At 38.6% G+C, this 23,964-nt stretch overlaps 1 protein-coding gene and 1 long non-coding RNA gene across 8 annotated transcripts in view; one reads left to right on the forward strand and one right to left on the reverse strand.

The window, feature by feature from the left end:
- LOC311519791 overlaps positions 1-23,964 on the reverse strand; it is a 52,610-nt gene that overhangs the window by 25,470 nt on the left and 3,176 nt on the right. The gene's annotated exons all lie outside the window — the stretch shown is intronic.
- Positions 1-23,964, forward strand: part of GLRB (glycine receptor beta) — a 74,697-nt gene that overhangs the window by 18,720 nt on the left and 32,013 nt on the right. For all 6 annotated transcript variants that reach the window (XR_014711370.1, XM_084626720.1, XM_084626723.1 and 3 more), the window contains exons 3-7: positions 1,540-1,646; positions 5,199-5,266; positions 13,204-13,433; positions 15,275-15,357; positions 22,202-22,342. Coding sequence is in view for 5 of the 6 variants with exons in the window: in XM_084626720.1 (XP_084482846.1) it covers positions 1,540-1,646; positions 5,199-5,266; positions 13,204-13,433; positions 15,275-15,357; positions 22,202-22,342 (629 nt within the window). In the remaining variant the exon portion in view is untranslated. The remainder of the gene's footprint in view (positions 1-1,539; positions 1,647-5,198; positions 5,267-13,203; positions 13,434-15,274; positions 15,358-22,201; positions 22,343-23,964) is intronic.

Genomic DNA, 23,964 nt, shown 5'->3' on the forward strand with positions numbered 1-23,964 from the left:
CTCCTTCTTTTGGAGCATCTTGAAAGTCATAATTATACAACCAGTTGTGATGCATTATGCACTCCTGACCTTTCACTATTGTATAAATCTTCAGGGATTCCATTATTTTTGTTCCTGAAAGTATCCTTTTTATTGTAGCACAAATTACATTTTGGAGAAATAACCAATAATACATTGTGGTAATATGTGGATGAGTGGAAGATTGATCCTGTTAGTATGTTTTTCCATTGTCTGAGATATTAGAAACGTGATTATTTCATTTAGAAGTGCTGCTCCTATAATCACAGCCTCTACACTACTATAATCAAGTTGAGGGTAGTACTCTAATAGTGAAACCCTACTTCACATCCAAGGAGGAAATCTTGGATTCTAAATATAAAATCTATTCTGTGGCTTCCACATGCACAGCATTTAGTTGTAAATTTCATGAACAAGGGTAACATCAAAAGCTCTCAACACATTCAATGAAACTTCATGTAAAATATGTACAAGCAAACTGAAACATCATAACAAGCTGAGCAAATTAGGTCTGTGACCTACTATTCAGTTTAGAATGAGGTATCAAATAACCTCACCATCTGGTGTTATGTGATGCAACACACATAGGTATAAACTTACTGTCTTATCTTCCATGGAGTCTGAGTCAGGGTGTAAGTAGTATGACAGATTTGTTTAGTCATATGATAAATCACAAACAGGCTTAGGTTTGATGTTTCATTTGTTTGGGGTTACTCTGGAGTCTTGGAATTACCAAACTGTGTGTGTGGATGGTCCACTGAATTGCATGGGTGAATTGCAAGGAGGTGTGTGTGTGTGTGTGGAGGTGTGTGCATGCATGTGCCTGCTGACCTTAATATCAAAATTCAGTAGCTAAGCTACACTTACCTATCTCAAGCTAACTAATTTTACTGATCACCTGAAACACGAACAGTAATGGGAAGGTTAATGAGGATTGCAATTCTCCCGACAAAAGTAAAATGAGAATTAGCAACCTCTTTTTTTCAATTGAAAAGGGTTATCAGGATTTACCAATTAAATTACAAAGAGCCTTCAACTCTTTGTGGGATATCTGGGTCTGTCACATGAAAGCAATGGACTGCCAAAAACTTCTGAATGTTTTGGCATCTAAAATTGCTTGTCAATTTGTTTTTCTAATTTGACAGTCACTAAAATTAGTCCTTTAGGCTGCTTCTACTAATGAAGAAATTAAAGCATCACTGATATAAAAGTCATTAGTGCATTTTTGCTTATTTGATGTTTTTAGTTTTTTATTTAGTTTACAATCAGAAGCTATTAGAGTTTTCATTCGTTTTATAACATTATGAAGAAAATATTGAAATGTCAGTACTACAGTGTATTAGAGTAAGCTAGGTAAAGGAAGATTAAATACTATAGAAGTTAACTGTAAGGGGTAAACTTGGGGGACCTTTATATGTCTGATGCCTTTTGGATAGTTTGAATGGCATTTTAAAATGACTCAGGAAGTTCAAAGTTACAGTACCTGCTATCTTAAATAATAACCAGTGCACTTTTTCACAGCGAGCAGTCAGCTGAAGATCTTGCAAGAGTACCTGTTAATTCTACCAGCAATATCTTGAATAGGCTGTTGCTCACTTATGATCCCAGGATAAGACCAAATTTCAAAGGTTTGTCACATTTAAAAGACATTTTCTACCTTTTCAAGTTATTAACATTTCCGCACAGAATCTGTGGAAACTAGATTTCTGGAAAGATATAGGATTACATTTCTGAAAAAGGGGTGGGGAAACAGCTGAAAGATATTTACCCTTTTTTAGCCAATGGATTGATAGCATATGAATATTTCATGCTGCTAACACATGGAGTATTTTTAGGGATTTTTTTTAATTAATAGCTTTTTAAAATTAAATTATATGGTTTTAAAATGGTTTTATTTAGTATTTGAATACTGTTTTCAAGGCAGTGTATTTTTAAAACATTAAACAGTTTTACTTAATTTCTTTTAAACAGGTTCTTGTCAATGATCACGAAAATACTACAGAATTTAGGCCCTATAGTGTTAGTATTTCTAAAGCACACAGAATTTATAATTCCCTTAAATCTGTGCTAAGTCCTATTGCTGCATTTTGGAAATTAATGTGGTTCGTATGCTTAAGTACATGCCCTTAGCAGCTATCACTTCTGTGCTGTTATAATAATGACAGGAGTATATATCCTCTAAATAATATGTGATAACTCTCACAGCTGCATCTTAAGTTTTCCAGGAATGAGATTCTTTCTAAAAAAAACCAATTTTTATTACACTACTTGAACTGCAGCTTGTGAGTGTGGCTTTTGCCACATTAAAAATCACATATAAATATGTGTGTGTAGGTATATAATTTTAACACACAAATACATAGTATGAAGAAAACTATTCTGGAAAGCTATAATCTTGATTGTGCTTTTGAGGAGAGTGCTACAGATATGCCATTACCACCTTGTCCTCAAGGTAAAGACTTTTCCTCTTTCCCATGGGAAACAGTTCTTCAGATATATCTACTCAACTCACTTTATAAACATATTAACCCTGCCCCCCAACCTCAAATACTGTAGATTCATAGAAACTAAGGTCAGAAGGGAACATTATGATCATCTAGTCTGACTTCCTGCACAACGCAGGCCACAGAATTTCACCCACCCGCTCCTGCGAAAAACCTCTCACCTATGTCTGAGCTATTGAAGTCCTCAAATCGTGGTTTAAAGACTTCAAGGAGCAGAGAATCCTCCAGCAAGTGACCCGTGCCCCATGCTAAAACCTGGCAAAAAACCTCCAGGGCCTCTTCCAATCTGCCCTGGAGGAAAATTCCTTCCCGACCCCAAATATGGCGATCAGCTAAACCCTGAGCATATGGGCAAGATTCACCAGCCAGATACTACAGAAGATACTTACCTCAGAAGAAACCTCACTCCTTTTTGTTCACTATGGAAGCTTACTCAATTATTTTCAACAGTAGGCATTGTCACAGGGGTCGCATGTCCACCTAATAGGCTACTTGATATTCAGCAATAGGTAGTAGGCATATAGCCTAAAATCTTATTGCCAATATTTGATTCCTTCTCTCACACACACTCCCATTGCCAGCAGTCCAGAAAGAATCAGGACTGAAGAAGAAAGAGGAGAAATGTTACATCAATTCAGAAGGAGGCGATGTGGGAAGAAGAATATCTTCTGACAAGTGATTTGCCCACGTTAAAATATTTCTCAAGCGTGACTGATTTACTTGGCTTGCACATAGACCTGGCCTAAATCTGCAAGGTACTGAGCACCCTCAATGGCAGTGAAGGTGTTTGGAGTTGAGGGTACTCAGCCACTTGCAGGAGGGGCTCAGCATGGCATAGTATCAAGCCTGCACATAAGGCAGAATCTACACTTTCACGAGTCAGTCTTAGCAGCATAAATTGGAATAATATTTGTCAAGGTTCCTTCCCCACTCTGAACTCTAGGGTATAGATGTGGGGACCTGCATGAAAGACCCCCTAAGCTTATTCTTACCAGCTTAGGTTAAAAACTTCCTCAAGATACAAACTTTGCCTTGTCCTTGAACCCTATGCTGCCACCACCAAGCGTGTTAAACAAAGAACAGGGAAAGAGCCCACTTGGAGACTCTTCCCTCAAAATATCCCCTCAAGCCCTACACCCCCTTTCCTGGGGAAGGCTTGATAAAAATCCTCACCAATTTGCATAGGTGAACACAGACCCAAACCCTTGGACCTTAAGAACAATGAAAAAGCAATCAGGATCTTAAAAGAAGAATTTTAATTAAAGACAATGTAAAAGAATCACCTCTGTAAAATCAGGATGGTAAATACCTTACAGGGTAATCAGATTCAAAACATAGAGAATCCCTCTAGGCAAAACCTTAAGTTACAAAAAGACACAAAAACAGGAATTCCATTCAGCACAACGTATTTTACCAGCCATTTAACAAAAGGAAATCTAATGCATTTCTAGCTAGATTACTTACTAACTTAACAGAAGTTCTGAAGAGCATTCCTGATCTCTTCCCGGCAAAAGCATCACACAGACAGACAGACCCTTTGTTTCCCCCCCGCCCCTCCAGCTTTGAAAGTATCTTATCTCCTCATTGGTCATTTTGGTCAGGTGCCAGCAAGGTTATCTTAGCTTCTTAACCCTTTACAGGTAAAAGGGTTTTGTCTCTGGCCAGGAGGGATTTTACAGTTCTGTATAGAGAAAGGTGGTTACCCTTCCCTTTATATTTATGACAATATTAATTAAATAAGGTGTATATTCGATTCTGAATCTGAATGTTTCCCATGCTGTCAGACCTTATTTAGGACACAAACAAGATTCCGCCGTCCCTGTCCAGGTTGCTGGAAAGGCTACCTTGTTGTGTCGGCCTATTACTCAGCCCCCAACCTGGAGGACCAAAGGACTGCTTTTCATCCCTCTCTACCCTTTGACCATCCATCTTGAGTGACCCCACCAGGAATTAAAACTCCCACCAGCATAGCTCTCAGGGTCATTGAAAACACAAGCTGCCCCATCATGTCAAGTTGTACTCTTCACGGAAGAGTATATAAGAACAACCTTCAGATGAAGAAGCTGCAAAGGGCCATTTTTATACCCCACCACAACCACCAATCCCTTTACACACTCACACCAGACTTGCAGAAAGAACATCCGGTCTGGAAAATCTAAGCAAATATGTCAGTATAAGTCACAAATCAGTGAAGAGAGCCGAAAGTGTATGTCTTTCCTCTGTACATATGTTGTCTGTATCCATTACACTATATACAGGGGCTGATACTAGATTGTGAGGTTAGTGATAACACAAAAGCATTACATTTGTAAAAAATTTGCAAAAGATTCCAATTTACTATTCATGTAGTATTTTAAGCTTAGAGATGTGGGCTGAGGAATTTTTCTAGTTTGTTATCACCAGAATGAAAATAATTGTCATAATTTTCATTTTAATGGGAGCAGGATTGGACACCATATCTTTAATCTAGCAAATGTATATTAGAAGATTAAAAGATACTGATGGCCTGATTCTTGTCTATATTTCAGTGCCAGAGCAGTGTTAAGTGCATTTAAAAGAGGCCCTAAAGTGGGGGTAATTCAATTTAAGGACCCAGAATGATATAAATGGTCAGTAGCTCACAAGAGAATCAGGCCCTAAATCTTACACTGTGCATTTTCTGTTTTTTTTCTTTAGGAATTCCAGTCGATGTAACAGTCAACATTTTCATTAACAGCTTTGGATCAATCCAAGAGACAACGATGGTAAGTGTGAAATTTGAATATTTGCATACAAAATTTCTTACTAAGTTAAACTAAATTAAATCTACTTATCCACAAAGAGGATTGTATCTTGTTGCTCATAAATTGTGAGAGGTTTTATTGTCTGATGGATTCAAGGCCTAAAAAATGAAAAGGAGTCTAGTGGCTTCTGAGAAGTGTGAAATGTGGGTCTTCCTTGCTTAAGATATTCAGCTCAGCAGGAGAATGTGTATTAGTGTGAGGTCAGTGACCTCCCTGAGACACAGTTTTGTCACTTATGCAATCTTAAGGTGAATGTTTGGCCCATAAATGAGACGCATAGAAAGGTGATCATGCCAAGAGCAGAAGGCTGTGTAGTGTACAAATTCTTAATTTTCCAGGCACCTGAAGATATGAGTAAGCACAGTGGAGGAAGGTAAAGAAATGCAATATCAATGCACAGTTGATCACACGTATACCCATGTTTGTTACCCAGGATGAGCGAAAGTAAATTGAGTATTGATAAAAGACAGATGGTAATGATTGGGAACTCCCTACTACAGTAAGTCATTTTGTGACTGTTGTAGTTTTTCTGAGTGCCAGCGTGAGAAGCATTCTCTTATGGACATAAAAGTTGAGGAATATTCAATAGCTTAGTCCTCGTTGGACCCAATGACATTAGCAGAAGTAGTGTGAAAGACTTGCATTTAAGTTTGAAAAATTTGGAATTTGGTTTAAGAAGGGAGAGTCTAAATTTAAAACTTTTCCATTTATCATAGTCTGTTCCAATTTTATGCTCCCTCCCCTGCCCCATCCCACTGTTTGGATTCATATTCAGTAGTCAGCAAATGCCCAGGCCAACTATTTGGTATCAGGTCAAATACCAATAACCTACATTCATCACACCGTGTGTGCGCATCCTATATTGCATTTGCTTCTCTTGTTGCCCTATTGCATTATTAACTCACTCTCTCTGCGTTACTGCTTTTCAGGTTTTTCCCTCACACTGAATATCTTCTTTTGGATTATTTCTCCCCAGAGATATTAACATGCTTTTTTCAAGATGAATCTAATTTGTGTGTTTTGCTCATTTTTTAAATCCCTTTAAGTCCTTTTTATATTATATCTCTGTCCTCATTGATGTTTGAAACTCCTCCCAATTTCCTACAGGATTGCAATTTCATCTGTGAATTTCATTAGTATGACATTATTTCCTCTCCTGTATCACTCAGGAAGATTTCATTTAAACAAACTGGATGTAACACAAATACCTGTGGTAATCCACTGGATTCCTCCCCCAACTCAGTCCTGCTATTTTCAGTTATTATTAGCTTAGTCATTCATCAGGAGTTGATTTGAGTATACATTTTAGGAGACACAGTATCAAGTACTTTATTAAGGCCTATATACCCTGTCATATATCTACTATTTTCCTTACATCCAGTTTTGTGGCTCTTTCAAAAAAAAAAAAGCAATCAAGTTTGTCAGGCAAGAGTTTTCCTTTATTAAATCCTCACTGCATATTAACCACGGTTCCACTATCTAAAGCCACGATTCTTAAATATGTGCCAAAAGTTAGGCTCCTCAATCCATATTCAAACATCTAACTAAACAAGGATCTGTTCCGAAGCCCTTTGAAGTCACTGGGAATCTTTCCATTGACTTCAGTGGGCTTTGGATCAAGTCCTTAGTTATGTGGTTTTTCAAAGGTGCTGAGCACCCACCAGCTCCCTTGGGAGCTCAGCAGTTTTGAAAATCAGTCCATTTACTTCAGGCTCTGATTTAGGAAAACTTCCCTGTTAAGAACAATATGTAAGCACATGGACTACAATATAAATGTTAAATAATAATAGTAAAAGCCCGTTTTGATGTCAATGGAACTTAAGCATGTGCTTAAAATTAAGGACATACATAAATGCTGTCTTAAGACAATTTCAGTGGGATTGCTTAAGTGCTTAAAGTTGAGCATGTGTGTAAGTGTTTGCAGGGTCATGGCAGTAAGACCTGACTTTAGGCACCTATATTTGAAGATTCTGGACATAAACTTTTTTTGTTTGTTTAGTAAGGAGTAAGTAGGGAACTTGGATGGGTTTTATTGCAAACGATAATAAATATATGCATTGTATTATAGGAAAGTGTAATTGAAACAAAGAATGTAAGTGTGCTCAAAACAACCTTAGGTTTATTTCTGGGGAAAAGAAGATTGAGGGATAAATGTGAAAAAAGCAGGAAGGTAAGAGTGAGATAAATGTTTAACGTGTCAGGTATATTAGGCCAGATGGTCCTTTCATGTTTCTAAAATTTATTGAACACTTTAAAAAGTGACTTTTACAGAGGTTTCTTTATGATTCTCCAAGGACCAAATGGTAACAAAACATTGATGTAATGGATGTGCCTGCAAAAAATAAAAAATAAAAAAGCCTTGCAACCAATTTGTGCACAAAAATCATGTATGGTTATATGAAAATTGCTTGGCTTGAAGTATATTTATCTAGTTTGATTATTCAACTGAGGTTTTCTTGTGGGTCCAGCCTCTACAGGTACACTTAAGAACTTGACACCAAAAATGAGGTATCAGGGTTAGGGTGAGGAAAGGTGAGGGCAGGGCTGGATTAAGGCCTGGAAAGTATAGGCTCATGCCTAGGCCCCCTGCTTTGCAGTCATCTGATTACAGCACTTTCTGCATTAATTTAAAAGAAGAGTGAGCTAGAAAGTTTCTAGTCCTCAAGGTTAAAAAGAAAAGCTTTAAACAGTGTCCTGAGTGTAACCAATGCAGTGATGTCTGCCTGAGTCTGCAGACAGCCTGAAACAGTTGCTTGGAATGGGAGGAACTACCCCTTCCATTTCAAATTTCAGTGGGCTGTTAACTCCAAGGTACTCTCTAAAGCTCTGGGGGATCCCTCCAGCAACATCCCAGAAAAAGACTCTTTGAATGTCAGGAGAAGAAGAGTGCAGTGGGCCTAGCTCAGCCCACCTATCCAAGCAGATATACTCTAGCTATTATGGAAAGCACTGGATTCTCCTCTACTGACCCTGACTGGCCAGGGAGCAAAGGGGACTGCCTGTCACTGCCTCTCCTACTCTCCAGGGGAAAGAGGTCCTTTTCTCCTTGAAAGAAGGAGGAGCCCCCTTCCGCTGCCACTCTGGTGGGTGGGTGGGAGGGAGGCATATCATGGTGTGCCTATGACCCTGGATTGCCTTAATTAAGCTGTAGGTGAAGGATATGGTTGAGCTTTCCTGACATACACCAGCCATATCCTCCCAGGGATTGTGAGGGCGGGGTGGAGAGGTTGAGACGACTAACTATACAATGTTTGGAATTTGTTATATATTCACCCCTAGAATTCCAGAGTACCATACTCAAGGCCTTTACTTAGGGTGAAAAACTGGCCCCACTGAAGTAAATGGAAAACCTCCTCCTCTTCTTCCCATTCAAAAGTTTGAACAAAAGGGATTTTTTGAATTTTCACATGCTTCAGGGAAAGCTCAAATCTGTTTTCTTTTAATTTATTTATTTATCTTAATTTATATCAGAAATAATGATGTTGCTTTCTTTCCTAATTAACATTGCAGTTAATATAAAAATATCCCAAACTTTCCTATTATCTAGTAGATGATATTTTGTAGCAAGGAAAGCAATATTGGCTGTCTTATCTGTCACACCCTATGAACTGGTCTGGCCACATGCCCACTATTCAGCAGGTTACATTTCATAGAAGTATATCCTCTCTCATTCAGACTGCAAAAAACTTTCCTCATGCTTAATTTTTCATAGGGGTACAAAATGCGAAGAAAAAAATGGAGAACATTTCCATGACATTGTTTTGGCAATCCTAGCTCTAATGCTGATGAGCAGCAAAAATTCTCTTCCATTACAAAGACGAGAGGACTAAATATAATAAATAATAATATTATTTTATTATTAATAAATAATGGAAACAGCAAAAATATAAGATTTTTTACCCTACTCTAACTTAAAGATGGCAAAATGTGTCTCGTGCAACCCCCTTTCTTACCTACCATCTATAGAATCTAAATATAGTGTGAATATCTCAGGGTTAAACTTCACCCCGCAAATTAATGATGATATAAACTCTTCCCAAAATAGATTTATAATAGAAATGCAACCAGATACTAATTCATATTCTACTAAAATGAAAGCACTATATCAGGGCTTAAATCAGGTCTGGTCTTGTACCATGAACAACTCTGTTGCTCCTCCAGCTCCTGGATCCATGCATTTTCTACACTGCCCATTGACATGGTGTGACTCATCATGCCAATACCTTCTACTCAGTTAGATCTTGATCGTGCCCCATTAAAGTTAATGGACATTTTTCCAGTGACTTGAATGGGAGCAGGATCAAGCACTTAAAATCCCTCCTAAGAATTCACTGTTCTGTTGATGCCTATAAGAAATGAGTTATGATAATTATGAAGAAAACAACCCTTCTGATATCCATAACTGGGATTTTGCCAGTGCATCCTGTCTTCTGTGTATGTAATTGTTCAGTCCTGATACTGCAGTGACTTACACATACTTCAGTTTCTGCACTGTGAATAGTCCCACTGACTGTATGGTTATGTCTGCACTGTAGCTGGCCTGTGTCAGCTGACTCGGGCTCCTGGGAGAGGAGAGGGTGACCGAGCCTGAGCTCTAACCTGAGCCCAAACATCTGCACAGAAGTTTTATAGCCCTGTAGCCCAAGTTCTGTGAGTCTGAGTCTGCTGACCTGGGCAGCCACAGGTGTTTTAGTATAGTGAAGGCATACCCTAGGGCAGTGGTGGGCAATCTGTGGCCTACGGGCCACATGCAGCCCATCAGGGTAATCCTCTGGCGGGCCGCGAGACCGTTTGTTTACATTGACCGTCTACAGACACGGGCCCCTGCAGCTCCCAGTGGCCGCAGTTCACCGTTCCTGGCCAATGGGAGATGCAGGAAGTGGCAGCTAGCACATCCCTATGACCCGTGCCAGTTCCTGCAGCTCCTGTTGGCCAGGAAAGGCAAACTGTGGCCACCGGGAGATGCAGGCAGCCGTGCCTACGGATGGTCAGTGTAAACAAACTGTCCCACAGCCCACCAGCAGATTACCCTGCCGGGCTGTGCCCTAGGGGGCTATTCACAGAGCACAAAATTCAGAATTGAAGCCTTAGGCTGTTAACTCAGAGCAGATAAATTCCTTTATCTGTGTGCTTTGTGCCATAAAATAATAATTGCATGTATGACTCCTGTTGTAGTTGGGCCAAAATCCTGCAACCAGTTCTTTGTGAATGCATTTTGCTGACCCCTATTAACTTTAGTAGAGGTCTATAGGGGAACAAGGATTTGCCTGTTCAGATGTCATGTAGGCTATGCCTGCTCTACATAGTTGACCCAGCTGATTGGCACTTGATTTTGACCACCTGGGTTAGCCTAGCCTGGGTGAGAGCATCTCCACAGCAAAGCCATACCCATGTTACAGTGTCCTAACTGTTTCTGCACTCTCCTGTGTATGTCCGGGGTATATCCCAACTTCTTTTGTGCAGAGAGGCAGTAGGACGCTTTTCCAGTCAATTATCTCAATTGTGGGAGAATTTGTTTGTACTTTGGGGGGAATTTTGAAAAGGGCACTGGAGGACTTGTCAGCACTTGTGTGATTGATTTTTTTTTTTTTTTGGCCTGGATCCTCACTGCAAGTGGGCAGGCTCCAGCCCAAGCTAAAGCAGAGCCCGGGCTCTAACCTATACCCTCAGCCTGTGTGAGGTAGCCCACACTTAAGGCACCTTCAAACCTCGCTCAGAGGTTTTTATGTGTGGACAGCAGCGGAGCTTGGGTAAGAGCCTGGGTTAACTATGCAGTGGAGACAAACATACACTTAAGGATCAAGACCTTGATGTTTTGTGTGTGCAAAGACAGAAGGCTCAGGACTAAAGGGTGAACAAGGAAACTTATTTATTAATCGGTGAGTTAGATGCTGTGTTTGAACACTTGGCTTTTACCAGCTGTTTTTTGGTGGTAATTTGAAAAGTAGATTTTTGGAGGAGCTCCATTTTCAGTATAATCAATAATGGCATGCAAGTGAGAATAAACAATGAGTTGTATTAATCACAAGTGGTTTCAAAACAATTAAGTAATTTCCACTGGGAAATAAGTCCATGTGGGATGGGAATTTCAGCAACACAAAGAGCAAACAGAGCCATAATTATACATGTAATTGAAAAGATACATTTGGAGATATAGAGAATAGCCTGAGTTCTCATGTATGTTTAGGCTTCTTTACACCATGTGGCAATACAAAGGGGCCTACATTAACTCCCACTATGTAAGGCCCTTTACACTTCCAGAGTGGTATAAAGTGGGCTTTAACGTAAATGAAAATAAGGTCATATATCATTTTCTCCAAGAACAGACTGTCAAAAAGCCATACATCTCTAATATTAATTACAACTTTTCCAAAAGTATGTCCATCTTTTTACTTAATAAATATTTATTATTCTTATTAATAATAATGTTGTATTAATTCAATTTAATTAATATTGCAGTTTTTTCCAGTTTTGATGACTTTCTGTTATTTAAAGTTACATTTAGTCATAAATACAATATTTTGGAAGAATGCCCAGACTATATTAAGAGAAAAGAGACTAACTTGTACAAGAAATGATCTTTTATCATTGGTTTGGCACAATGACAAATCAAAATGTACAAAGAATATCTCCACTAAATGACAATTCATCCATAACAATTTATTATCATTTGTAGACCAGTGGCAGAGTGTTCTCTGCTATACAAGGAATGAATATCATGACAGATCCTATCCCAGAATGTTTACTCTCTAATAGACACACATAAAACACAACCAGTATTACAAAACCTAGGGCAAGGAGCTACTCTAGATAAGGGTTTTTTGCTTTAAAAAAATTAAGATAACTCTTTTCCCCCCATTTTTGGTTTACAATATTCATCTATCTCAAACCTAAATGAACAAGCAATAAGGGTGAAAATCCTAATTGACATTCTGGATCAGATTGTTCCCTTGCATGCACACAGCTCTACTGAGGATGAAATGCATGTGGATACTATTGTGCCTTCAGACCCATGCTGCTTCAGTTCCCGAAGGCAAAATTAGGCTCTCTCTGGGCCTGTTTCTACTACAGTCCATATTCAAACAAAATTCCTGCTGGATTCTGTGAAATTTTTGCCTAAGGTCTTCAATATTGGTCTGTCCAGGCCAAATTCCATTTTTAATCGTGCCTATGCTATCTCATGTGGTTCAGTGATGTGCAAGGCGGAATGGGTGATCGTCAGCTAGCTTCAGGGGCTATTTCAAGCTCTGAGACTGCTCTAAGTTACTCCAGGAGTATAACAATGATATTCCTCCAGTGCAGCAGTGGACTGACACCAAAATTTAGAAACATGTTTCATTTTTCTTTCATTTGTTGTTTATTCTATGGGTCCTTAGACTTCTCTGCTCTGTTTTCTTCTTTGACAATGTAATGCCATATTGTTAACATACCATCTAACCAACTGGAGCATGTGCTGCCGTTGACACTTACCAGGTCGTTGATGTAAATGTGAAATACACCTGGGCCCTGCCTGATACCCTGCTGCCTGAAATACATATATACTGTAGAAATAGAAGACCACACTCTGTCCTCATTTAGACACATGGGGCACCACTGGTGTCATTGGGGCTGCACAGATGTGAGTGAGGGCAGAATTTGACCCATATTATTTAAATTTAACATGGTTAATCTTGAGAAACAAAGAATTTATGTAACCTAACTTTATGTATCTTTTAGCTAATTCCTTTAAAATCAAGAAAATTTGTGTGCTGAAGAATGATCAGCTATATCCATTATAGGAAAACCACAAAATCTAAATGGATCTTTTTTTCATTTTCGAGCCTGCATGTTTGTTTGTTTGTTTCTGTTTTGTTGTTTTGTGGCTAGATTAATAAACACTTGCAAATTCTTCTCATCAGGATTACAGAGTTAACATCTTCCTAAGACAAAAGTGGAATGACCCCAGACTTAAATTGCCCAATGACTGGAGGGGTTCAGATACACTGACAGTGGACCCTACAATGTTTAAATGTCTGTGGAAACCAGACTTGTTCTTTGCAAATGAAAAGAATGCCAACTTCCATGATGTCACTCAAGAAAATATTCTTCTATTTATATTTCGGGATGGAGATGTTCTAGTCAGTATGAGGTACTGTGTTATTTTTAATTGTAAATATTTACTATTGGTTTTATTTAAATAATCTTCAATAAGTTATTTGGTGTAGGACATACATCTTGCTTTGCAGCTTAGTAATATGTATAATTTACAAAGATAATAATTGGTAGACCTTTCAGCTGATATTTATATTAAAAATGCAGAAAAATAAATCAGAGTAAATTCTCATAAAACTACAGATTCTAAAGCATATTGATTGATATTTTGACTAGAATGAAGGATTCTGAACCCTAGGTATATATTAGATCACTATTAGATCAAATGTAGGTAAAATAAGATTTTACACAATGGAATAAAGATCTTAGCGAGATAGTTGGCCAAATTCAGCAGAAGCATAGTGAAACTGACAATAATTAGGGTCTTTCAGAGTAAGTGATACAATTTTCAGATCACATTAGATGCCCATTAATAAGAATTTGATTTATAGCTACTAACAATTGCCGCAGCCAGAGGCAGAAGGTAGAGGGCTGTAGAGGGTTGTCCATTGGTCTGTAAATGTAGCAGGAAAATACTGATTTGGGTCAATGTAATACTGGATATAAGCTTTTCAATGGATCCAAATTTTTTTTATTAGAAGACTGTCTTACAAATACAATGAAACTTTTTATTGAGGATTGAGTTAGCAGTAAAAGACACACAACGGAAACAATATGCCATAGTATAGTTAAATACAGAGGCTTGCAACCTTATTAAAATTATTGACCAATGTGGAACCCCCTCCCCAAACTACCTAGCAGGGCTGCTCTTGTGTGGGTTTCACCTGGCATCAGTGCCCTTGAGTTCTACAGACCTGAGGGTGGGTATGGGAGCAATGCCCCCTTTATTCCCTCAGGCCTGTCTGGAGACCCTGGCTGGAAGTCAGAGTCGCAACCCATTCCTCTCCCCCACACAAGAGGTAGAAGAGATGAGGAGAGCCATATGCTGCATGAGACATAGAGGCAACCCCATCACTATGCAGTTGCCCAAGTTGCTCATGCCCAAGCAGCCCATTGGGTTACAGAGACCTCAATTCAAAAGTTGCAACGAATGTAATTTAAATTCCCCAAGTAAACCTTCCAGATGCTGGATAGAAGGTGATAAAACCCACAGAGCAGTTTGACAGTTTTCCGTGTGGGAAAACAAAAATCCCTTCCAGACCCCAAACAAAATTTGGCAATCAGCCTCACCCTGGCATCGTGAGATCCAACTCTCTACACAAAAGTGGGCCTGGAAAAGAGCCTAAACTGGCTACTTGCCAACAGCAAGCAGAAACAATCTTCCCCCAGTCCAGCAGGTGAGAGCCAATCAGCTGGCTTATCCTGACCCCCTACTGCTGTTCAGTGGCAACAGGAGCAGACAGGACATGGTCCTCCCCGTTTTCCTCCACAGCCTGGTGTGGGAGAGGGAATGAGAAAGAAGCAGCACCCTCCCCACAATGTAGTACTTCCCCAGCTGCTCTCACTTGAGATTTCCCCCTCCCACTACCTAGGGTGTGGGAGATGTCCTCCTGGACCCATCAAAGACACACTTTGACTAGTGAGGTGAGCATTTTTTCCCTCTAAATGTTATCCATTAAAATCTTATTGCACTATTTTTAAACAATACAGAATTTAGCTGACAAAATACATGAATAAATTTTGAATGATGTTTGTTCAATACCTCAATATTTTGGAATCAGACTCTGTGACCAGAGAAAATTATTGAGGCTCTACTCTATATACTCTTGTTATTTTTGTACTTCTTTACATTTAAAGCAATATATATATAATCTTACTCTACTTCGTTATTTACAAAACAGTTCAAATTGTGTCTAAGATCTATTTTTCCATTCTCAGATTATCCGTTACTCTGTCATGCCCTTTGGACTTGACCTTGTTTCCTATGGATACACAGCGTTGCAAGATGCAATTGGAGAGCTGTATGTAAATCAGTCTATGCATAAAAATAGTTACCTTCTAGGCAGGCCTGAAAATCAAACAAGAAATATATATGTTGTTTAGTGTAAACATTTCTTAATAAATTTTAAAATTAATATTCCATGACCATTACAAATTAAAATTTATGGTTCTTTCCTACAAAAAAAATATCTAATTTTTATGGCACCATTTGTTCTATTTTTACATTTTTGCTAACAAACACATAATGACACTGTTTAGCATTTCTGAAGACATTTAAAATGTATTGGGGAAAATCAGGACATAAATATCATTTGGAAAAATGAATTAGTAGTTTCCTCAGGTAGTTTTAACTTACATGACGAACACTTCCTCTGCAGAATATTTTGGGATAAATTTGCTCTTGTATTATTGAGTGTAAATCTACTGAATTAAATAGGTCTACACCTGTTTATAATAGGTTTGAATTAGGTTTTATATGTTTAATTAATACTGGGCCCAATCCTTTGATTCCCAAAACACTTGATATCAGTGGAAGTTTGCCTGAGAGGAACTTCAATATAAGGCCCTTTAGCAGCATTATAGAAATCATATTTACTCAAGGAAGAAGTATTCATGAACAGTTTTCTCCACTTTATTAGAAACACTGACCTTTCTTTAATACCAGACGTGCTAAATTCAAACAGGTGAGGAGGAGGAATTGATTATTACGCTCTCCCTTGAGTGACAGTGTCATTTAAGCTTTTGCCCCTTTTTATTGAATTAGCAACAGTAAGAAGTTAGCTCATGGCATAACTACCTGTATTCCCTTCCAGTTCCAACAGTGGGGATGCTTCCTTGTTTCACTTATTTGTTACACATAAGATGTTTTATTTTACTTAATTACTTGACTAATGGAACTTCCAAAATCAAACTGTTTCTTACATAGTGTCAGTCTTTTTTAAAAAAGGTCACCATCTGGAGAAAAAAAATCATGAAATTCAGTAAATTAAATGGATTTGACTATGTGCTCTTGAATTCTAGAGCAATCTTATTAATGTGTCCCTGATGCAAGGTCTCTGGATGCATTTTTCCCAATTGTGTGCATTTAGGTGTTATTCTGACCTCAGATTGAATACACACATGTCACAAAATATTGGCAAAATATGTGTATTTAAAAAAAGAGCCCAAGCCTCCATGTTAAACTGTAGCTCTAACAATCTGCTAGAACAGCTATGTATCTCATCCAAACCTTTGCTTAAACATACCAAAATGCAGCACAGTTTACTAAAAATGGTGTAATAAAGCCAGAAACTGCATACATAGAAACATCACAGTGATTGGAGAAAGCTTTAAAATGGTATTGGGGATCATATCATGAACGCTTGATTCCAGTCACACAGGTGCATATCACTTGAGCTAAAGGAAAATGTCTGGTAGCTAGTCTGGTAGTTAAGAGCTCAGTTTTAGTGGGCTAGCCACTAGATGAGCAGAGAGCTATATATAGTAGGAGGTCTTTATTTATATACAGACTCTCAGGCTTTAAGGATTTAATGAGTGATGGGGGTTTTTTTAGATACATCTTCTGAACAATAAATCCCACCCAGGCTTTACTTTAGATCACATGGATCAAATGTTTTAAAGAAGTAATAAATATTGTCCTGGCTTCCAGCAGTCAAGAAAAATTTTGATTTTCCGGTCGGTTATTCCCTTGCTGTTTTGAAAGTTTAAAAATTATGGGCCAAATTCTCTTCTCTTCTTGTTCTACTCAGGTGACACAAAGGAATCTGGCCATAGTGGACTAACTGGGAATGCCCCAGTGTAATGGGGGCATTCATCTCTCCTTGCAAACCCAGCTTAAGGAAATGCAGTCAGAAACAAACTCTGGTTATCCCTCAAGTTCCTTTGAGCACAGAGGCACACCTCTCCTTAATCTGCTGATCCCTGCCAGGAACTTACCTGCTAAGGCCCTGTAGCTCCTTTTATCTGAGCCTGTTGCGCTCTTATTGGCTTCTTCCATGAGGCTTGTCTAGATAGCCCTGGAGGTCACACCTTCGCTGCTGCTTTCCTGTCACTTCTCTGTTTTCTGGGGTGGGGTACAGTAGAACTGCTGGGCCTCTGGTAGGTGACTGCAAAGGCCAGGTATGCCCTGTCACATCCAGTTTAAGGAGGATCTGTCAGCAGGAATGAAGCCAGCAATCTAGCTCCTTTGCTGACTTCCCTCTTACCTCTGTGTAGAGGACAAGGAAAGGCACTTTGGGTGCAGTTCCACTCCATGAGTTCTTAACTGGCACGTGATCACTTATGGACCATACACAGCTGGCATACGGCAGCTGTACTTCAAAATAGGGGACCTGTAACCAGATCTCTGCTAAGAGAAACTCTCCCACAATATTTCTTTCTCTCATTCCGAAGTCTCTAGTAACCTCTATGTAATTTGAGATAGTAATTACACTGAATAGTCTGAGTTGGAGAGGCTTGGAAACTCCCCCCCCCCCCCCCCGCTGATGATAATGGAAGTTGTGGACATTCTCTCAGAATCAAGCCCTATATTTGTGTTTTGGGGGGGGCTGGTGGTTGGGTTTTTTTCCCCTAACAACTTGCTTCTGTAAAAGCATTCTCTTGCTTACACCTTGAGAACCCCTGGCATAATGATGAACACAGAGCCCTTAAGAAATGTAACAAGGTGACTGGCTCTTTAAGGGGAGAAGGGTCCAGCCTCACCTGTAACACACATAGCTTGCCTCTCCATATGGAGAAAATGTTCAAAGTCATGTGGCAGGCAAGTCATATGGCTAAATCAGGGTTTCTGGGATGGGGATAAAACAAAACCCCATGGAGAGCCAGAGGGGAGAGAAAGAAAGACTTACGTTGAAAGTCCTGGTAGTTGCTGCTTGATAGAGAGCAGGGAGAGACTCTCCCTAGTTCCCCAGCAGCAGGTTTGGGGGCGCATGTCAGCAGAGAGAAGGAGTCAGTGAGGATGGATAGAGTGTGGAGAATAAGTCTGCTAGAGGAGACCTTCAGCAGGGACAGGGCTAAGAAACCTGCACCAAGGGTTGTGAGCCAGCTAGGAGGACTGGGTAGGAGTTCTTGTGTTTCCTTGGGAACTTTGTTAATAAACCCAGGTCCCAAGAAGGGGTGTTATTTGACACATAAAAAGCCTATTTTGACATTACTGGAGAGCCCAAGGTTGGGAACTGAGATAGACCAGGTAGATATGAACATGTTTTCCTTTCATCTGTTAAGATGCTGTTTTATTATTCTGCAATCTCCAAAGGCACTGGAAATCTTCACTTACTCTTCTGCACTATCACACCACTTAATTTACCTGACTCCTTTTTACTTTTCCCATTAGCAGTTATCAAGAGATTGTAACATCACCGTAATACAAAATTTCATTAATCCATAACAGCACCACAGCCACCAACTCCACAGTCTATCTTTCTTTACCGCTAGTCTTCCCCTTGCTGCCCCAAAAATCTGTAGCTGTTCTGCTCCTACCACATCTGGCTGCACGAACATTCTCTTGGGAAAGTAAAACGCCTCATTCTTGATCTCACCACCACCTCTGGTCACCCTGTGTCCATAAGAAAATAGCAGAAATAGAGGGGGTTTGGAAACTGGTAATGAAAATTATCAGAAGCCTGGAAAGGCTTCTATGTGAAGAGAAGCTGAAGAGACTGGCACTGCGTAGTTTAGAGGGAGAAGAATAATAGAGTATATAGTAGTTCAGAGAAGGTAAATTACATGCTTCTGTTATCCTTTCTCATAATTCAAGGAGAAGAGGACATTTATTGTAGTTGAAAGGCAGCAAATTTAAAATTGATAATAGGTAATACATTTTTATTTAAAATAGAATTAGCCTTTGAAACTCATTTCCACTAGATGTTATTGAGACAGAGCCTGGTGGGATTCAGAAAAGGAATATCTACAGTTACGTTTGAGATTCTAAAAAACAGAAGGGATATAAACCCTCCTGCATCATGGGATAAGTCACACTTTATGTGTTGGATTTAGGAAAAATTTCCCCAGGCAGGTTATGCCATGATTGTCAACTATAGAGTTTTATACTCCTTCTTCTGAAGCATGTGGTCTGGCCAGTATTAGAGACTGGATACTGGACTAGATTGACCAGTGTCCTGATCTGGTATGGTAGGTCTTAGTTCCTAACTCAGCTCACTCAATTCGATATGTCTTCCAGCTTTAGCTCCCTATATCACCATCTTTTTACTTTGTAGCATTTTCACTACTGCACTAAAAATTCTATAATTCATAAGAAATCTGTCTTTGACCCCAATACTCCCAACAACTATTACCACCTGCACAAGTATCTGAGGGGTAGCTGTGTTAGCCTGGATCTGTAGAAGTGGCAAAGAGTCCTATGGCACCTTATACACTAACAGACGTATTGGAGCATAAGCTTTTGTGGGTGAATACCCACTTCGTCGGATTCATGTAGTGGAAATTTCCAGAGGCAGGCCACAGGACTCCTTGCTATCTGTACAAGTTACATTCATTCTGTAAAATGTTGGTGAGATTAGAGAAGTAAACTTTCTCCAATTACTTTACTGCTCACTTCCTTTTGATCCAGACCTGTATGTCTTCAATCTCCTCCATGGCAAGAAACTGCTTTACGTGGACTGTTCAGTTACCTCATCCACTTTGCTAAAGATAACTCTTTGTGCTATATATTCTTCTTCATCTCAGTGCAGCATATGACACCAATGTCAAGAAATATACTCTTTGACTGGCCTGAACACTAAGTAGATATGAGTCCCTCCTCTCCTAGTTTGGCTACTATATCTCTAATTACCATTTCTTTGTCTCTAGCGCTGACTGTGCCTTGGATTCTAAACCATTCTGCTCTAGTCTCCCAAAAACTATCTATTTCATTTGCCTCCTTTTCTTTACACTAAAAATTTCACAATTTAAGCACAACTACCACTTTTATGCCAGTAACATCTAACTCTGTCTCTCCTTTTAACTCTTTCATTTACCTTTCCCTCAACTCTCTCCAACCTCTCTGAAGCATATATATCTTTGATGTGATGTTAAATTGAATGTTAGAAAGACGGTATCCTCCACCTTTGCAAGAGAAGTATCCTCAGCTATGTCTCTAAGACATGCATTTCCTTCCTCACCTCTGACCTTCCTTGCGCTTCACAGGCCTATAATGTTGGAGTTATCCCTGACTCCAAAATTTCCACTGCAGCTCTCATTACTAATTTTTACTAGTCCACCTTACTATCATCTCTGCAATATAGTCTGTGTCTTCCTCAGCATGTACACGAAGAACTGCTTTTTTGTGAATTAGTTACTTCATGCCTTGATTATTACAACACATTTCCTGCAAGGCCTCCTAGGGATCCTCCTAACCAAACTCCAGTCTGGGAGTGCTACCAACTCTCTCATACCTATCACCTTTGTCCTGAAAGACCTCTACTGACTTCCCAGCCACTTGAAAATTGACTCATATATATATATATATATATATAAGTATCCTTCATGACTATGCCCTTAACTACCTCTGGTCTCCTGTCTCTTTACTTTTCTGCTCTGCCAATTAAGGTATCCTCTTAGACTTATATTCTCCCTCTACTCTGATCCTTTGCTGCATCATCAGCTATCCTGACCATATGCTTGCCTCCCACTCCCTCACTAATTCTTCACATCTGCAGTTATTGTTAACAATCCTAAACACCATTCACTGTCTACTAAGCACACCCTCTGTATTCCAGCAGTTGACTATAACAGTTTTGTTGTAATTTGCTGTGCATATTTTATTACATTTATTAGATACATTTATTAAGGGTGTATTAAAACTTATTTTCATGATATAGCTTTTATGATACAAATGTGGAGGTAGATAATAAGTATTATGTTTTGAGAAGTTTTAGAGGTTCATTCACATTTTAGTTTTTTATCACAGATATTTTTCAAATGTGAAAATTATCTGCCTAATTCTCACCCTCTGAATGGAACAACTCTTTAAGCGTTTCTTAAAGATTCTGCATTCTTACAAAAAAATTACATTGCATTCTCAATTTTCCGTTTGTATGTTCCCCCATCCCTCCCACTACTTGTCATGCTGTATCTGTGTTTAACTCCATATATCAGGCAGACAGAAAAATGACATGTAAAATCACGATCGTGACTGTACTTTTAGTTAACATTCTTTTATGCTCAAACATCATGGGCCTGCTTCCACTGCTTTGCACTATGTGTAAATTCAGTGGTCTAAAGTGATCTGTGTGGGCCCAGATTTAGGCAAGCACTTAAGCATATTTAAGAACACTTAAGCAAATGTTTAAATTGAAGTATATTCTGTAACTGCATTGACTTCAGTACAATTTAGCCATGTACTTAATGTTAAGCACATGCTTAAGTGTTTTGCTGAAGGGATGCTTTCCTGAATTAGGCCCTTAAGTCTGTCCAAATCAGAGGGGAACACATGAAAGGCCACTTCTTACACATGAAAGGCCCAGATTCAGAGAATCACATAAACAGTCTTAAATCCCACAGAAGTTGATGGGATTTAAGAACGTGTTTTAAGGTTAAGCATGTGTTAATGTTCTTTGCTGAATTGGAGTCTAAATGACAATACAATGTTAAAAGTTGTGGGGAATCAGGTACTGTTTTCTCTGTTTAAATACTGAGTGCTAAAATAACGCTCTCATTCAGTTTCAGATTTTCAGTATTACAGAGTTCCATAAGTCCTAATTAACAAATAGAGAATAAAAATCTAGTTGTGAATCAACTGATAATTTTATGACAGGAAGCAGGAATCAAGAAATGAAAGAAATACATACATGCATATATATATATAGATAGATATTTTTACTGAATTGACTCTGGTGTAAGGTAGCTTTTAATTTTTTTTTCTTGTAGTTGGTTACACAACTGATGATTTACGATTTATCTGGCAATCTGGAGATCCTGTTCAGTTAGAAAAAATTGCTTTGCCCCAGTTTGACATTAAAGAAGAGGATATTGAATATGGTAACTGTACCAAATATTATAAAGGCACAGGTATGTAATTCTATTAACTAATTTATTTGTTAAAGACTTCAATTTGCATTTAGTTATTGTATATTGTTAATGATTAATGGTTGCATTGATAGTTTTTGTATTGCAGAAGAGGACATTAGTTTTTAACTAATCAATAATTTAGATATGAATAACACAATAACAGCCAAATATAATAACCATAAACTAATACAGACATTGAGATGTTGGAGGTCAGGTTAGATTACCTCCTTCTTTTTGTTTAGATGTCTCTGATCTTCCCATAGCAATTTCATTTCCATTGTCCTGATAAGTTTTTATGTTTGAAAGTGCCTGGGCTTTTCTGGTTAGTCGTTCATCTAGAACTACTCTTTCAAATTGTTTTATGGTTGAGTCATGTTAGTTTTCTTGTTTGAGCTTGTCAAATTTTGTTTCAGAATACTTGAATATTACTTCAAACTCTTCTTCCTGCAGCTTCTAGTTTTTTTGATAGGGTGCTCCTTGAAAGCATGTTTACTGTAAAAAACAGTTTACAGATCCTGTATTTGTACTTTTGCAATGTCATGATATTCTGAAATCCAGGCTCTGCTTTGTACAGTGATTTCTGTAATATGGCTTCCAGTGGTTTATTGTCTGTTTCTACCTCCACTGATTTCTGCCAACAATCATAGCTAGGAAATTGCTCACATCCAGAAGCAATGACCAGCAGTTCTTTTTCAACTGAGCATGGTTTTTATTGTATTTTAGTCAGTGCTTTTTGAAACATATGTTGCTGACTTGCAGAAAGCCTCCAGCAAAACACAGAAAGGAGAGCTAAGGGGAAGGGAATCTCTGAGGCTCCCCTTAAAATCATCCAGAAACTCTGTTCTGTCAAAGGATAGTGTTTGTTATCCTGCAGGTACTGTGGAGCCATACTCTATATCTGGAGAGTTCCCAGGTAATCGTAATAATCCTCAGAGCTAATTTGATCTGAGTCTGAAGTTTGTATTGGAACTTGAAATCAGTTGAGCTTTGCATTATTTCAGGTTTCAGTGTAAATATTCCTTGGAACTATGGTCTTAACTACAACAGGAATGAATTCTCAAACTGTTAAATCTTTGCTAGGTCCATTGTCTCTGGTTGATTTACCATTTTAAAATATTATAGAATTACTCCACATCCAGCAAAATTATACAACTGTAAAACGTACAAGCCAGAGGTGCTAGTCAACAGTTCTGTTCACCCCTACTTTCGGATAAGATACCAGTTTATGTAGCAGCTACAGGGGTATTTAATTCTTAAACAGTTAAACAACACATTACTCACAAAAATGCTAATAATTAGACTAAAAAAATTAAATTTGAGCAATAGGGAAGCACCAGATAATACAAAAGAGGCTGTTCCATCTTATTTGGGTGGTGAAAAATGGAATACTTAGGACCAATTGCTGTGTTATGCTTGGATGCTGGAAAAATATTTGACAGTTGAATGGGATTAATTGGGGTTTTGTCCTGAATACATTTATACATTTATATTTGGGGGGGGGGGGAGAAATGGAGTTGTGGTGTTCCCTTATGATAGAAAAATAAGATATTTAATGGTAGATTGTGAATATCTTCAGTGTTCCTCTCTTTTCTTTCTCATATGAAAGAAAGAGTTAACATTTA

The sequence above is a fragment of the Lepidochelys olivacea genome, assembly GCF_965140295.1.
Source record: "Lepidochelys olivacea isolate rLepOli2 genome assembly, chromosome: 4".
Lineage (NCBI taxonomy): Eukaryota > Metazoa > Chordata > Testudines > Cheloniidae > Lepidochelys > Lepidochelys olivacea.